The 17,996-nt window shown below is 44.3% G+C and overlaps 1 protein-coding gene across 1 annotated transcript in view; it reads left to right on the forward strand.

The window, feature by feature from the left end:
• Positions 1–17,996, forward strand: part of LOC124789292 (CTD nuclear envelope phosphatase 1 homolog) — a 94,042-nt gene that overhangs the window by 46,524 nt on the left and 29,522 nt on the right. Inside the window, 3 exon segments of the mRNA XM_047256603.1 lie at positions 7,722–7,912; positions 8,083–8,268; positions 8,270–8,312. Coding sequence (XP_047112559.1) covers positions 7,722–7,912; positions 8,083–8,268; positions 8,270–8,312 — 420 coding nt within the window.

The raw sequence follows: 17,996 nt of genomic DNA on the forward strand, positions 1-17,996 counted from the left end.
CTTCTCTGTTACCTCCTGGAGTCTGCTTTTGGTACTTGCTACAGTAGCTTAACATCACACTACCTGCACCTTTCCCAGTGGGTGTGAACCCTTCACCACCTTGGCTTCGTAAAGCAGCCCTTGTTAACCTTGGCCTTCATTTCGTTCCTAAGGGCACTACTCCAGCCTCCCTCTATTGCCTTCAGTTTCACGACCTACACATGGAACTTCGCGATAGTACCTTTTTACTAATGGCTCGCAGACTGACAGTGGGGTCGGGTGTGCCTTCACCATTTGCACCCGTGTCTTTCGATATCGGTATCGTCTGCTCTGATTCACTCAGTGCCTTTCAAAGAGTATGTGTGCTGTACGCTGCCCATCCCTTAGTGCAGTGGGTACAGGAAAACTGTCACTGCTCACTCTTAGTGGAGCCAGTGTGATGTTTCTGTGGGTTTCTGGTCATGTCGGTCTGCCAGGAAACGAGGCTGGTGCCAAGGCTGCAGTCCTCGTACCTCAGCCCGCTAGTTCATATATTCCCTCTGATAATCTCTGTGTTGCTGTCTGTCAGGATGTGGTGTCCCTTTGGCATCACCAATGGTTCTCGCTTCACAGGAATAAGCTGCAGCTTATTAAGCCCCTCCCCTCAGCTGCATATTGGACACTGTCTTTTTAGCCATCATCATTTGATAAGTGGCGCTACCCCACCACTTTGTGCACATTGCACCCAAATTTTAGCTGTCTACCACTTTCTGACCTTCCCACTTGGTTTTGCCGTCTGAGTTATTGTCTGTTTAGCAAATGACATGCCAGCTGTCGACCGCATTTTACTTTTTATCCGCTAAAGCAATATGGCAAAGGCCATTTAATTTTTAGTTTTGGACCTCTGTTTCTGTACAGTGCTTTTTAGCCCTTTTTCCACATGCCTGTTTGTAGCTGCCTTCTGTTATGTCAGTTGGGACTGACGTATAGTCGTTTTTTAACTCCCCTCTCTTCATGTTCTATAGTTTTGACTTGGGCGTGTATGACCCCAGTTGTGTTTTGCCCCCTAAAGCAAAACAAAACCAAACCAAACCAACACTTTTAATTTCAGTTGACAGAACTCCTTACTTCATCCTTCCTGAAAATTCCTTTTTACTGAGGAGAACTATTCAACTATTCTGGAAGATTATCTGGTTTTACTTGCCAGATTACAAGTATTACTGAACTGTTCCAATGCTATTAGCAGAATCCTCATCCGCTTCGTTCGACACTCGTAGGTCAGCATTAACCATTGTCACAGAACTTCATTATAAAGGGAGTCGTGGTTTGACGCATGACACTGTTTACTCTGTGGCTACCTGTAATGATTCAAATTCAGCATAAGATGGTCTTTTTCTGCTGCATGACGCCCAAGGGGAACCTCTAACAAAAAATCCAAATGCAACGAATCCAGAATCAGTACAATACTCTGATTAACACTAATAACTTAACTTAAACTTAATTCCCTACCAAGTGACCATGATTTCTCAGTTAAATCAGCTATTATGAGGTAAGTGTTTTATGATCTCCTGAAATATTAAATCGCGTCTCTGTGCCCTCACAACTGTCACCTCTACTATTGAGTAACCCAAGTAATTTGTGACTGACTTATTATAACCACTATAGTATAATTATATTGTGGACCATACAGTCTCAAAAAATTTATACATTGTCAAATGAATCTTGTAAGCTTCTGACATTAATGAGATGTAAAATTTTAAAAAACAGTTACTCATCACAAGGTTGTGCCCCCTTGCTCATTTACGTTTTCCCAGGCTAAGAACTGCCTAAACTTATAGACGGTTAACTGTGTGCCATTATCTGAAAGTAAGTCTTTTGTTCTTCCCTATAGCCCTAAAATTGTGGTCCATGAGTGTAGTTGTTACTACACAGCTTGGAGCTGTCTTCATCAGAGATAATGTTACTAACTTTGACCAGTATTCAGTCACAACAAGAACACATGACATTCCTCCCTGCCCTGTAGGTGTTGTAGATGTGTGTTTCAGAGCCACAAAAAGGTAACTCGATCATGAATGAGGTATTTACTGAACCAGTAAGTGTTGTGTACCAAATGTGACACAAAATAAACAAGACTGGTATTGCTAATTAATGTTGTAACACAAATAGATTTTATTAGTGATAGTCATCTTCAGAGTAGGACACATTTAAACCCACACACTTTGTAACAAAAAAGCTCTGTAACCAAAGTACTCTGCAACTCTGCTGTAAAGATACAGCCAGAAATGGCCTTTTTTATTCTCTTAACAAAGAGTGTTCGTGTTAATGTCATGCAACTGCTATAAACAGAAATTTCACTAGCCATTGCCATTACTTATGTGTTGAAAACTTAATATACTGCAGTGCAGCGACACACTTTCGATTCTGTTCCCTCTGATACAGTAACTGTTGTTCACAATTAAGTATTACTATGACTGGGTATGGACTACCCTACCATTGGTGAGGCATTAAACAGCATGACACAGAATTTATGTTAAATTATCCGCTCCCAAATTTGCACACAAAAATATATAAACAAAAAAATAAGAAGGGTAAATTTACTGAAGCACATTTTCATAAACAATATTTCATTGAGCACATGTATTTGCAATGCTGGTTGAAAACACTGATATGCATACAACACAGTAATATCTCACTGGAAGTTTTAAGAATGGATCCGCTACTGCTTACTGGTTTGCCTGGCAGGTACATGGAGGGTGGAGAATGAGTCATTGCCTTACCCTTGAACGCCCTCTGACATGAAATTGCATTTCCTTTATTCAGTTTGTTGGGGCTGCTGGTTGAGTGCGGGTCTGTTAGAGCTTGTTGCTGGATTCTGCCTACGTGAAAATGGGCATTAAAAATGGAGCAACGAGTTTGTGTGAAATTTTGTTTTAAAACCAGGAAATCACCTTCTGAGACTTATGAATTATTAAAAACAGCTTTTGGAGATAATTTTATGAGCCAGTCAAATGTTTTTGTCTGGTTCAACAGATTTAAAAATGCCCACGAATCATTTGAAGATGAACCACAGTCCAGTCGTCCTTTCACCTCAAAAATGAACGAAAATGTGAAAGTTCACGACTTAGTGCGCTCTGATCATAGACTTACAATTAGGGTGATGGCTGATGAGCTTCATTTAAGTTGAGTCAATTTTAACTGAGGATCTGAACATGCACCAAGTGTCTGCAAAGTTCATTGGAAAAGTGTTGTCAAGTGCCCAGAGACAATACCAACTTGAAGTGTGCCAAGTACTGATTAATTGGACTAAAATGACCCAGATTTGTTAAATAGGGTAATTACAGGTGGCAAATCTTGGGTATATGGATATGATCCTGATACCAAATTGCAGTCTTCGCAGTGGAAGACTCCGGGTTCACCACGACCGAAGGAAAAAAAAAAAGGGGGGGGGGGGGGAGATTGAGGCACAGTCGGTCGAAGGTGAAGACAATGTTGGCGATTCTTTTTTTTTTTTTTTTTTTTTTTCCCCCTACGGTATTGTGCATCATGAATTTGCACCTGGAGGACAGGAATACTACAAGTGTGTCCTTGAGCTCGAAATGATGCGGAATAAAAGGCTTGCTTTGTGGAAAGTCAGGAGTTGGGTGCTACACCATGACAATGCTCTGGCTCATCGTGCCTTCTCCATAGTTAAATTTTTGACCAAATTCAACATTCCTGTGCTTCCACAACCACCATATTCCCCTAATTTGGCCCCTGCAGACGTCTACCTGTTTCCTAAACTGAAGTTGTCACTGAAAGGGAAGCAGTTTGACTCGATTGAAGATGTTGTTGTTGTTGTGGTCTTCAGTCCCGAGACTGGCTTGATGCAGCTCTCCATGCTACTCTATCCTGTGCAAGCTTCTTCATCTCCCAGTACCTACTGCAACCTACATCCTTCTAAATCTGCTTAGTATATTCATCTCTTGGTCTCCCCCTACGATTTTTATCCTCCACGCTGCCCTCCAGTACTAAATTGGTGATCCCTTGATGCTTCAGAGCATGTCTTACCAACCGATCCCTTCTTCTAGTCAAGTTGTGCCACAAACTTCTCTTCTCCCCAATCCTTTTCAATACCTCCTCATTAGTTATGTGATCTACCCATCTAATCTTCAGCATTCTTCTGTAGCACCACATTTTGAAAGCTTCTATTCTCTTCTTGTCTAAGCTCTTTATTGTCCACGTTTCATTTCCATACATGCCTACACTCCATAAAAACATTTTCATAACCGACTTCCTGACATTTAAATCTATACTCGATGTTAACAAATTTTTCTTCTTCAGAAACGCTTTCCTTGCCATTGCCAGTCTACATTTTATATCCTCTCTACTTCGACCATCATCAGTTATTTTGCTCCCCAAATAGCAAAACTCCTTTACTACTTCAAGTGTCTCATTTCCTAATCTAATACCCTCAACATCACCCGACTTAATTCGACTACATTCCATTATCCTCGTTTTGCTTTTGTTGATGTTCATCTTATATCCTCCCTTCAAGACACCATCCATTCCGTTCAACTGCTCTTCCAAGTCCTTTGCTGTCTCTGACAGAATTACAATGTCATCGGCAAACCTCAAAGTTTTTATTTCTTCTCCATGGATTTTAATACCTACACCGAATTTTTCTTTTGTTTCCTTTACTGCTTGCTCAATATACAGATTGAATAACATCGGGGAGAAGCTACAACCCTGTCTCACTCCCTTCCCAACCACTGCTTCCCTTTCGTGCCCCTCTACTCTTATAACTGCCATCTGGTTTCTGTACAAATTGTAAATAGCTTTTCACTCCCTGTATTTTACCCCTGCCACCTTCAGAATTTGAAAGTGAGTATTCCAGTCAACATTGTCAAAAGCTTTCTCTAAGTCTACAAATGCTAGAACCGTAGGTTTGCCTTTCCTTAATCTTTCTTCTAAGATAAGTCATAAGGTCAGTATTGCCTCACGTGTTCCAGTATTTCTACGGAATCCAAACTGATCTTCCCCGAGGTCGGCTTCTACTAGTTTTTCCATTCGTCTGTAAAGAATTCGTGTTAGTATTTTGCAGCTGTGGCTTATTAAACTGATTGTTCGGTAATTTTCACATCTGTCGACACCTGCTTTCTTTGGGATTGGAATTATTATATTCTTCTTGAAGTCTGAGGGTATTTCGCCTGTTTCATACATCTTGCTCACCAGATGGTAGAGTTTAGTCGGGACTGGCTCTCCCAAGGCCGTCAGTAGTTCCAGTGGAATGTTGTGTACTCCGGGGGGCCTTGTTTCGACTCAGGTCTTTCAGTGCTCTGTCAAACTCTTCACGCAGTATCGTATCTCCCATTTCATCTTCATCTACATCCTCTTCCATTTCCATAATATTGTCCTCAGGTACATTGCCCTTGTATAGACCCTCTATATACTCCTTCCACCTTTCTGCTTTCCCTTCTTTGCGTAGAACTGGGTTTCCATCTGAGCTCTTGATATTCATACAAGGTCTCTTTAATTTTCCTGTAGGCAGTATCTATCTTACCCCTAGTGAGATAGGCCTCTACATCCTTACATTTGTCCTCTAGCCATCCCTGCTTAGCCATTTTGCACTTCCTGTCGATCTCATTTTTGAGACGTTTCTATTCCTGTTTGCCTGCTCATTTACTGCGTTTTTATATTTTCTCCTTTCATCAATTAAATTCAATATTTCTTCTGTTACCCAAGGATTTCTGCTAGCCCTCGTCTTTTTACCTACTTGATCCTCTGCTGCCTTCGCTACTTCATCGCTCAAAGCTACCCATTCTTCTTCTACTGTATTTCTTTCCCCCATTCCTGTCAATTGTTCCCTTATGCTCTCCCTGAAACTTTGTACAACTTCTGGTTCTTTCAGTTTATCCAGGTCCCATCTCCTTAAATTCCCACCTTTTTGCAGTTTCTTCAGTTTTAATCTACAGGTCATAACCAATAGATTGTGGTCAGAGTCCACATCTGCCCCTGGAAATGTCTTACAATTTAAAACCTGGTTCCTAAATCTCTGTCTTACCATTATATAATCTATCTGAAACTGTCAGTACCTCCAAGCTTCTTCCATGTATACAACCTTCTTTTATGATTCTTAAACCAAGTGTTAGCTATGATTAAGTTGTGCTCTGTGCAAAATTCTACCAGGCGGCTTCCTCTTTCGTTTCTTGGCCCCAATCCATATTCACCTACTACGTTTCCTTCTCTCCCTTTTCCTACACTCGAATTCCAGTCACCCATGACTATTAAATTTTTGTCTCCCTTCACTATCTGAATAATTTCTTTTATTTCATCATACATTTCTTCAATTTCTTCGTCATTTGCAGAGCTAGTTGGCATATAAACTTGTACTACTGTAGTAGGTGTGGGCTTCGTATCTATCTTGGCCACAATAATGCGTTCAATATGCTGTTTGTAGTAGCTTACCCGCATTCCTATTTTCCTATTCATTATTAAAGCTACTCCTGCATTACCCCTATTTGATTTTGTGTTTATAACCCTGTAGTCACCTGACCAGAAGTCTTGTTCCTCCTGCCACCGAACTTCACTAATTCCCACTATATCTAACTTTAACCTATCCATTTCCCTTTTTAAATTTTCTAACCTACCTGCCCGATTAAGGGATCTGACATTCCACGCTCCGATCCGTAGAATGCCAGTTTTATTTCTCCTGATAACGACGTCCTCTTGAGTAGTTCCCGCCCGGAGATCCGAATGGGGGACTATTTTACCACCGGAATATTTTACCCAAGAGGACACCATCATCATTTAATCATACAGTAAAGCTGCATGCCCTCGGGAAAAATTACGGCCGTAGTTTCCCCTTGCTTTCAGCCGTATCTTCGATTGAGGATATACGGGCAAATACAGAGAGCGTCCTTAACACACTTCAAGAAAAATATTTCCAGGAATGTTTCCGAAAGTGGAAAGACCACTGGAGTCAGTGTATTCAGTCAGAAGGGAACTATTTTGAAGGTGATGCATCACAGTAGCATCACCATTGTACAATTACAAGCCTACTCTTAAATCTTTCCAATCACACCTCGTATAAATTTGCTGGATAACACCAGTAGCCCTAACGCAATAAACACGTTGCTTGACTAACCATTGAAATGAGTGGCTTTATTTTATTTCAGTTTACTGAAGTGCTTTGGAAATCGTGCTTAGAGTTGATCTGTTACTCATCAAATAACTGAAAGTTTATTTAACTAATCACTTGAAGTAAAGGCCCCTGTGAATAAAAATGAATGGGAACAATATTCATTAAATAGTAATAATAAAAATAGGTTAATAGTTACAAGTTGTTTACACATTTGCTTGTGTGAAATTGACACTGCCTCAGAGTTGTTACTATGCTAGGAGTTAGAGGAAATGCAATTCTGTTGCAGACCTGTAAACATAATTCATTTCACTGTGATCTATCTGATACACCTCCCAGAGTGTGTAGTATAATAACAAGATAGATTGTGGCTTTTTAAATCTGTGGATGCATTGGAGCAGTAATATGCATTAGTAATGGTAATGTGGCCTTAATTGCAGCTTCCCCTTCATAACAGATAATTGCGCTTCTGTCTTGCCTCCTCCAGCTGCCTCAGCAGTCTTCAGACTGTTCAGTAGATGTCGGGGGGGGGGGGGGGGGGGGGGGGGGGTGAGGGTTTCAGTGTTTGTTGTCAGTAACTCACAATAACGATAATTCAATTTCTGCAAATGTTTTGTAAATATTATATGTATTTCTGTGTTTACAGGTATTGTAAAACGTAAAGTACTAGTATTAGATCTTGATGAGACATTGATTCATTCACATCATGATGGTGTGGTTAGACAAACAGTGAAACCTGGTACTCCACCAGATTTTGTGCTTAAAGTTACAATAGACAGACATCCAGTGCGATTTTTTGTCCATAAGCGACCACATGTGGACTTCTTTCTGGATATTGTAAGTGCTTCTATGACTTGATAAAATTGTGTACTTAAGTGCTTATGTCATTGTACTATGTGATATGTGTCAGTTGAAATAATAACTTAGTTTCAAGGAATGTTGGAAGAGATATAGTGTGGAGTTGTGTAAGCATCTAAAAGAAATTTTAATGTTTTCCTTCATAATAGGTATCACAGTGGTATGAGTTGGTTGTATTCACTGCCAGCATGGAAATATATGGAGCAGCAGTGGCAGATAAATTAGATAATAATCGTGGCATTCTACAGCGACGATTTTACAGGCAGCATTGCACACCTGATTTGGGCAGCTACACAAAGGATCTCTCTGCAATATGTGGTGACCTCTCCAGTGTTTTTTATCCTGGACAATTCTCCAGGAGCATACAGGGCATACCCAGGTTAGTTTTCAGAAAGGTGTAAATGATTAGATAACCAGCTGCTGAAAAATTAACGCAGTACCAACACAGAATGTGACCGATTAAATGGCAACAAAAGATTATTTTTACTCCTGCATAAGAACTTGTTAATATTACCAACTTTTAATTTTTATGCTAAGGTCATTAGTATTACTAAACGTGATTATTTATTTCAATATAAATATACAGTATGTTATTATTCTGAGTTCTGCATTAAATTATGCTAAATGGCAGTTTACTATATATTTTTGTTGGACCAAGTGATTTTTGGTGTGAAGATATAAGGGGCAGTAAATGAAAATGAGACAGACGGAACAAAAAGTAAGTAAACTGTTTATTATTTCAGAAGTAATCACCAAAACTCTTAATCACCCAGTGTGAGACGAGACAGTCAATGCCTTCATCAAAAAATGTTTGTGGCGGCCTAGGGATCCATGATTGTACCAAGGTATGCTTATTTTCATCCGAATCTAACCAGTGGCCTTGAATGTCTTTCTTCAGGGCTCTAAAAATATACAAATTGCATGGGGAGAGATCTGGACTGTATGGAGGATGTGTAAGGGTTTCCCACATGTTACCAAGATTGTTTCAGTTATGCTGCAGAAGTTTCAGTTCTTTTCAATTGTAGCCACCCCTCCACCCTGCTAGGTCGCCAGCCCATGTAGGCAGTCTGTGTTGTGGGGCTGTTATGTACCCATTTGGCTGAGAGCTCTGACAACACAAGGATCACACTACTGATACCTGAGCTGTTCCCTCCCCATGTATGAGAATGAGTGGTTGCTTGTCTTCCTGGAGCATCAGAACTCCCAGCAACGGAGCTTTGCCAGGTTACCCTTGCTGTTGCTGGGTCACATACATGGGGAGAGCCCCTGATTGTAGTGGGTGATATCAGGGTGGATGCTTAGCACATGAAGCATATCAAGCTGAAAAAAATCTAGCTGTTCTCAAACAGTCGTCTCTTCGAATGGTGAAAGATCATTAATTGCTGCTTTGTATGACACGGCCGCCTTCCCTTCCCTGGCTGCACCATGGGAGGAGGGCCCAACTCGCCGACTTGGGATGAAACACTTTCCCTGCTACATCGTCTGTAATAGCACAGATGGGGACACATTCACCACCACAAAGTCATTGTTTTTTGTGAAGAATATCGAGGACAAGTTTGGTGAAGTGGAGTTTCTCAATAAGATGCAGTCATGTTCCCTGTTATCAAAGCTTCCTCTGCCACCCAATCTGCAGCTCTCCATGCTTGTTATCTTCTTGGCAATGTCCCAGTGCCTATTACCTCTCACCAATGTGGTCCAGGGAGTGAGTTTACATAGAGACCTCATCCTGCAAATTGATGATGAACTCCGGGCTAAGCTGGAGCGACATGGCTTCGTTTCGTTTGGCATGTGCAGAGGGGTCGCAGAGACAACCGCACCAATACTGGCGCCTTCATTCTGGCTTTTGAGGGGGATACCCTCTCAGAGAAGGTCAAGGTTATGTGCTACAGATGTGATGTGAAGCCATACATCCTATCACCCATGAAGTGCTTTCGGTGTTGCATCCATTTTGGGCATATGTCTTCCCGCTGTATGGCAGACCCTCTGTGTGGTGATTGTGGACACCCACTCCATGAGGGAAGCCATATGTTCCGCCACTTGTGTGTGTCAATTGTCATGACTGCCACTCCCCTCACTCACCGGATTGCCCGGCTGACAAGAGAGAAAAGATGATCCAAGAGTACAAGTCCCTGGATTGCCTCTCTTATGCTGAGGCTCACCAGAAACATGAGACACTCCCTCCAGTGTCACTTTCTTCAACTTTTGCCTCTGTTACATCCTTTCCTCCTCCTACATCTTCCGTACCCCCCAGCCCTCCCTCTCTCCCCTCCCTCTCTCCCCTCCCTCTCTCCCCTCCCTCTCTCCCTCCCTCTCTCCCCTCCCCTACCCTCCCTCTCTCCCCTCCCTCTCTCCCTCCCTCTCTCCCCTCCCCTACCCTCCCTCTCTCCCTCCCTCTCTCCCCTCCCCTACCCTCCCTCTCTCCCTCCCTCTCCCCTCCCCTGCCCTCCCCACCCTCTCTCCCCTCCCTCTCTCCCCTCCCCTCCCTCTCTCCCCTCCCCTCCCTCTCTCCCCTCCCCTCCCTCTCTCCCCTCCCCTCCCTCTCTCCCCTCCCCTCCCTCTCTCCCCTCCCCTCCCTCTCTCCCCTCCCCTCCCTCTATCCCCTCCCGTCCATCGCCTCCCCTCCCTCTATCGCCTCCCCTCCCCTCCTCTCCCTCTCTCCCCTCCCCTCCGTCTCTCCCCTCCCCTCCCTCTCTCCCCTCCCCTCCCTCTCTCCCCTCCCTCTCTCCCCTCCCCTCCCTCTCTCCCCTCCCCTCCCACTCCCCTCCCCTCCCTCTCCCCCTCCCCTCCCTCTCCCCCTCCCCTCCCTCTCTCCCCTCCCCTCCCTCTCCCCCTCCCCTCCCTCTCTCCCCTTCCCTCCCTCTCCCCCTCCCCTCCCCCTCCCCTCCCTCCCTCTCTCCCCTCCCCTCCCTCCCACTCCCCCCTCCCCTCCACCTCTCTCGCTCCCCTCCCCCTCTCGCCTCCCCTCCCTCTCTCGCCTCCCCTCCCTCTCTCGCCTCCCTCTCTCTCTCTCTCTCTCTCTCCCCCTCTGCATCTCTACCCCTCTCCCGTCCTCGCCTCCTCCTCCTCTACCCCTTCCCCTCTCCCGTCCTCGTCTCCTCCCCCTCTACCCCTTCCCCTCTCCCGTCCTCGTCTCCTCCCCCTCCACCCCTCCCCCTCTACCCCTCTCCCGTCCTCGTCTCCTCCCCCTCCACCCCTCCCCCTCTACCCCTCCCCCTCTACCCCTCTCCCGTCCACCCCTCTCCCGTCCTCGTCTCCTCCCCCTCTACCCCTCCCCCTCTCCCGTCCTCGTCTCCTCCCCCTCTACCCCTCCCCCTCTCCCGTCCTCGCCTCCTCCCCCTCTACCCCTCCCCCTCTCCCGTCCTCGCCTCCTCCCCCTCTACCCCTCCCCCTCTCCCGTCCTCGCCTCCTCCCCCTCTACCCCTCCCCCTCTCCCGTCCTCGCCTCCTCCCCCTCTACCCCTCCCCCTCTCCCGTCCTCGCCTCCTCCCCCTCTACCCCTCCCCCTCTCCCGTCCTTGTCTCCTCCCCCTCCACCCCTCCCCCTCTCCCGTCCTCACCTCTCCCCCTCCCCCACTCCCCCCTACCATACAGTTCCCATGGCCTCCCATCCAGGAGCCACTCCTCCTCCTCCTCCTCCTCCTCCTCCTCCTCCTCCTCCTCCTCAGCCAAAGAAGTGCCCCCCCTTCTTCGGCACCAGTTGATGATGCCCCCCTCCCGCACTCTCTGGTGTGTCTCAGTCCAGAGCTTTCTACCATGAGAAGCACTATTTGTGCACCCTAAGGTTGCTTGCTCTCTTTCAGTTCTGGATCTTGCAGACGCCTGTACTCCCTCTGTGAAGGGAGAAGAAGGAACTTAAGTCCCAGGACAAGGCCCCCCTTGGTGCCCCCAGAGGTGCCATGTCCCCCTTTCACATCCTGAGTCTGACATCTTATTTAAGGATGTCACCCCATCCTTGTCGGTGACAACTGACCAAGTGACATGACCACCTCTCGGTTTCTTTATGTCTAACCTGAACTCTCGCCACACGTTCATCCAGTGGAATTGCAATGGCTACTATCATCTACCAGAAATACAATGTTTTGTTTCCTCTTGTTCTGCATTCTGCCTTGCTCTTCAAGAAATGCATTTCTGTGACAACCACACTCTTAACATTTTGTGGTTATCGGGCGCTCTGTCGGAACCGTGCTGGCCCCAGGGTAGCATCTGGTGGGGTCTGCACATTGGTTTACTTGGTGTAATTAGAGACTAGATCCCCCTCTATACCAATCTGGAAGCAGTAATGGTTAGAGCACAGATCACTCTGGCAATCACCATTTGCAGTGTCTAGCTCCCTCTGGTAGGCCACTTCATTATTTGAACTTTGTACCTCAATACAGCAATTCCCACACCCTTTTTCCTCCTTGGGGACTTCAGTGCCCACCACCTGCTATGGGAGAGTGCCATCTCAACAGGTAGGTGTCTTCTAATTGATCAACTTATTACATATTTCAATTTGTGTCTCCTCAATAATGTTTCCCCTGCCCACTTCAGTGCCGCTTAAGGCACCTTTACTGCTATCGATCTGACGATCTCCTCCCCTGCTCTCATGGCTTCTCTACATTGGTCATCTCATGATGATCTTTGTGACAGAGAGCACTTTCCGGTGATTCTAATCGTTCCCCTGCTGCAGACAGGCTCCCACATTAGGTATTACACAGGGCCAGTTGGCTTTTATATACGTCTGTTGTGCACTTCAGCACCTCCCTCTCAACTTGGATTGATGCGGTCATGCAAGACATCTCTGCCACTATTCTTCTTGCTGCTGGCACTGCTGTCCCCTATCCATAAGTCCCCCACCCCCTTGTCGACTGGTACCGCAGTGGACCAAGGATGAAGCAGTCGCTGTCCAGGAATGCTGACGGGCACTGCAGCAATTTAAACGAAACCATTCACAGACTAACCTCCTTGCTTTTAAGCATCTCCATTCTAAGGCTCATTACCTTATTAAACAGAGTATAAAGGAATGCTGGGAGCACTAGTTTCCTCCCTAGGGACGTATGCCTCTTCATCACAGGTTTGGTCCAAGCTCTATAGCCTTCTGGCCCACATCCTCTTCTTATCTTGCTACCTTTCTCCAGCAGAAACACCGAGTTGAATACACTACCCTCTGTTTCAGCCTGCACCACACTGAACCCTGTAATGAACCCTTCACTGAACAGGACTTCTTGCAGGCTCTTACCTCTTCACATGACACGGCCTGAGTCCCGGATTCCATCCACAACCAGATGATCCAACATGTTGATGTTCCCCAGATGCGACACTTCCTCAGGGTCTTCAACCACATTTTGCTCACGGTTGCTTTCACGTTGCAGTGGCGTGACAGTATAGTTATCCCCGTTCTTAAGTCGGGGAAGAACCAAAGTCCCTCGACAGGAAACGCCCAATTATCCTGCTCGAGAGGATGGTTACCTTCAGATGAAGTTGGGTATTCAAATCTCGGGGACTTTCGTCCAGTATCAACTGATCAATTACTCAGATTGGAAACAGCAATCCAGCAGGCTTTTACTAATCACTGGCACCTTGTCACAGTCTTCTTTGGCCTACATACGATACTGCATGGTTCCTTCACATTTTAGTTACCCTTCATGACTGGGACTTTCGTGGCCCCCTTCCGTTTTTTATTTGCAAGTTTTTATCTCAATGGTTCTTCGGGGCTCAAGTTGGTGCTTCACTCAGTGCCCCTCGGATTCAGGAGAACGGTATCCCAAAGGGTTCTGTGTTAAGTGTCACACTCTTCCTCATAGCCTTCAATGGGCTTGTAATTTCTGTTGTGGCTATGGTAACCTTGGCGTTGTACGTTGACAATTTTTGCAGCTGGCGCAGCTCCCACTTGTTAGCAACTGTTGAGTACAGGCTAAAAGACGCCATGCGTTGGACCTTTGAGTGTGGGCCATCACCCATCACTTCCGGTTTTCTCCCTCCAAAACATGGGTTATGCATTTTTTTCATTGACACAGTGCACAGAGACCCACAACTTTATTTAGGTGAACGACCAGCTCCTCGAGGTTGTAGCACTTTCCCGTTTCTTGGGCTTTGTGTTTGATAAAAAACTGACATGGCTGTCCCATATTCCCTTCTGTGATTCCAGCTATGGATATGCAGATCTCCATCAAATATCACTTTGCGCAAAAGTGGAATAACATCTGCCACTCCTCTTGGAAGGAGCCCACAGTTTTATACCGTCAACGCATTAGTCATATAGGGCTCTTGAGTAATGAACCACCCTCACAATGTGGTTGTGGAACCAGACTGATGGCATCCCATATATAGGTGGCATGTTCTCTTCTTTTGGACAGTGGTGCTAAGTATAATCTTCCAGTTTCCTTAATTCTAATATTAGCAGACGATTCATGGCTGTCTGAACTGGTCCTGAGTTTCTTCCATGAAAGTGGTTTTTGTTTCCAGATATAATGTTTTGCTATACTCATGGAGCAGGGGCAGGGTGGTTGTGGTTGGATCTCTCTTCATGTCTTATCGGTCTGGGACCCCATGACCACTCCCCCATGGAAAGACCGTTCGTTTTTTCCAGTTTTTAGATTTGGTCTCACCTTCTAAGCCTTTTACTGTGTGTGTGTGTGTGTGTGTGTGTGTGTGTGTGTGTGTGTGTGTGTGTGTGTTTTAACTTAGTTATTTTATCATTTGACTCCTCTGACTGGATCTGTCCACTTTTAGCGGACCCTCTTTCTGTGAGTAACTTCAGAATCGCGGGACTGATGGCCTCACCGTTTGGTCCCATAAACACTCTCAATTAATCAATTGTTCAGGACTCCAAAAATATAAAAATCACATGGTGAGGGATGTGCACTGTATGGAGGATGTGTAAGAAAGGGCTTCCCAGTGAAACTTCTGCAGCCTTATTGAAACAACCTTGGTAACATGTGGCAAACCCTCTTACACATCCTCCATACAGTCGAGATCTCTCCCCATTCAATTTCTATATTTTTGGAGCCCGAAAGAAAGACATTCATGGCCGTCACTTTGCTTTGGACAGGGAGGTGCGTGCCTGGGTGCTATCATGGTTTCATAGGCAACCGCAAAGATTTTGTCCAAGAAGGCTTTGATCATCTTGTCTTACAGTGGGATACATCTGTTAATAGGTATGATGATTACTTTTGGGATAATAAACAGTTGACTTACCTTCTGCTCGTTTCCATTTGACTGCCCCTTTAACTTTTACGAAGAAACCATTCCACCATGTACCGTAATTGATACAATGAAGCCTAAATCTGGATGGATGGGCAAATATTTGGGCTGCAACAATCTCTATATACACTCATGCTCATAAATTAAGGATAATTCCAGAATGTGGTGTGGGTTGATAAGTTGAGAAAACTGTCCTGAAACAAATGTGCTACAAAACGCCAGTTTCATACGCATGTACCCCGACATCAATATGGGATATGATCACCATGCACACATACACAGGCCACACAACGGGTTGGCATACTCTGGATCAGGTGGTCGAGCAGCTGCTGTGTATAGCCTCCCATTCTTGTACCAGTGCCTGTCGGAGCTCCTGAATTGTCGTAGGGGTTAAGACGTGCAGCGATACATCAACCGAGAACATCCCAGACGTGCTCAATGGGGTTTAGGTCAGGAGAACAGGCAAGCCACTCCATTTGTCTGATATCTTCTGTTTCAAGGTGGTACTCCACGATGACAGCTTGGTGGGGCTGTGTGTTCTCATCCATCAGGAGGAAGGTGGGACCCAATGCACCCCTGAGAAGGCAGATATACTGGTGCAAAATGACGTCCCGATAAACCTGACCTATTACGGTTCCTCTGTCAAAGACATGCAGGGGTGTACGTGCACCGGTCATAATCCCACCCCACACCATCAAACCACGATCTTCATACAGGTCCTTTTCCAAGACATTAAGGGATTGGTATCTGGTTCACGCCAGATGAAAACCTGGCGAGAATCACTGTTCAGACTATACTTGGACTTGTCCGTGAACATAACCATTAGCACATCTGAAAACATCTGCACACTTACTCGCTGCACCGTACTCTGACATGCACCAACACACCTCTGCGTATGTGGACTGCCAGTACCACCGTGCTACGATCGCAGGTCAAATGCACCGCATGGTCATACGCAGAGGTGATTTAAACCTGCAAATCGCCCACCAGAGCGTTGTTTCACCATGTATCAATATTATCCTTAATTTATGAGCATGAGTGTACAAAAGGCAGTGTCCCAACTGACTGACTCGCTCACTGACTTAACATCGCCCAGCCCAGACCACTAAGGATAGAAACTTAAAATGTGCAATGTGTGTTGATCTTATACTGCAGGCGACACTTAAGATGAGATTTTTTGAAATTCCGTCCTTAAGGGCATGAGATATTTTATGAAAAAATTTCCTTATAAAAGCGGTGCTAAATCTATGAAAATTTGAATTAGGCTTCTTGGTAGGAAATTAAAAATATATGTTTTGCTGTTTCTGGAAATCTCCTCCCCCCATGGGGTGAAATAGAAGATGAAAGTTTTTCTGGAGATATTTAACTATGCCATCATTTTTGAAGGTAAATCCATGAAAATTTGCATTTGGCATCTCTTTTAGAAAAAATAGTTATAAAAATTACCTATGAAATGTTTTATGAAAATATTCCAGTGTATAAGCATTTTTAAAGCTAAATGTATGAAAAATTGGATTCTGCATCTTGGTTAGAAATGAAAAAATAAGTGGTTCATTGTTTGTGAAAAATGGGGCTAGACTGATTCACTGACTTCTCATCACCCAGCCCAATCTGTGAAGGGCTTGGTGAGTGTGTGGATCTTACTCTGTAGGCATCATTCAGGAAAGGATTGTTCGAAATTCCACCCCTACTGGAGTGAAATAGAGGAAGTGAAACTTCTTGAAAGCTAGAATTACAAAAATTTGTATTTGGTTTCTCAGTCAGGGGAAAAAAAGTAGTGTTTCAGAGTTTTTAGAAATTCAGTCTGCAAGAATGTGAAATATAGGAAGAGAATTAAAAGCTAAATCTGTGGGACTTGGTGTTTCACTTCTTGATTACATATAAAGAAATATTTGTTAGGGGATGAAAATTCTATGGAAATATCACCACAAGAAAGAAAAGGGCATAACTAACAAAAACCTAGGATTTCAACTTCCAGAATCACTTTTTGGTCAGAAATACATTCGGAAAATACGGTGCTTCTATGGCCTTAATTACTGTGAAAATTATAGAAGGTGCTGCAATTTTTGCATAACATAAAAATTCAATTTAAAAAAAATCCTTGCAGACCATACAGTCAATGCGAGGAGCTAAGCTAGCCTCCTATAAAAGCCCTATGTCTGTACCACTGACCCACCTCACACAGTATAAATAACAGTAGTTATAAATTAATAGATATTTCTGGGAATGATTACATATTTGTCCTTGGCACATTCTTCCAGAAGAAATTAATAGAAAATGGATTTGAGAACAACTAAATTTTGCTAAAACTGAAATTACATTTACTTTAAGAGACAACGTGGATTGCAGAGATTTCAAAAATCCTAAGGCATTCAGAAAATTTGGTGTGTTCATATATTAATAAGGTGCAGAGGAAAAATACATAAGCAGCTAGGGGGAAACTCATAGAGCATAAAGTAAGAAATGTTGATTATATAAATTTATTTGAAAATGGTGATATCCACCAGATTTAACTAAGCAACAAGTTGGAAACCTAGAAAATTAAATTTATGAAGACATAGACAAAACGCAACAATTTACCACAGATAATTATGAAGCAAGTAAAAGAAGTCACAATCATGGAGAAAGCAAAAGAGAAAAAAGTCTCAAATAGAACAAGAAGTGTGAGGGGCAGTTATAAAATTTCAGTTGTCATCCCAAAGAAAGCAAGAAAAGAAAACAAAGCTTCAGCCAGTCAATTTGGTGATACCATTAGTCCTTCTTCACATATTCACCCTTCAGTGTGACACATTCTTACCAGTGTGGTGGAGACCTCGGTTGTACAAGTCTGCAGTTTGGCTGTTCGGTAAACATTTAATTTTCGGAAATCGCGTGATTGTCATT

The sequence above is a fragment of the Schistocerca piceifrons genome, chromosome 3, assembly GCF_021461385.2.
Source record: "Schistocerca piceifrons isolate TAMUIC-IGC-003096 chromosome 3, iqSchPice1.1, whole genome shotgun sequence".
NCBI classification, from domain to species: Eukaryota; Metazoa; Arthropoda; class Insecta; order Orthoptera; family Acrididae; genus Schistocerca; species Schistocerca piceifrons.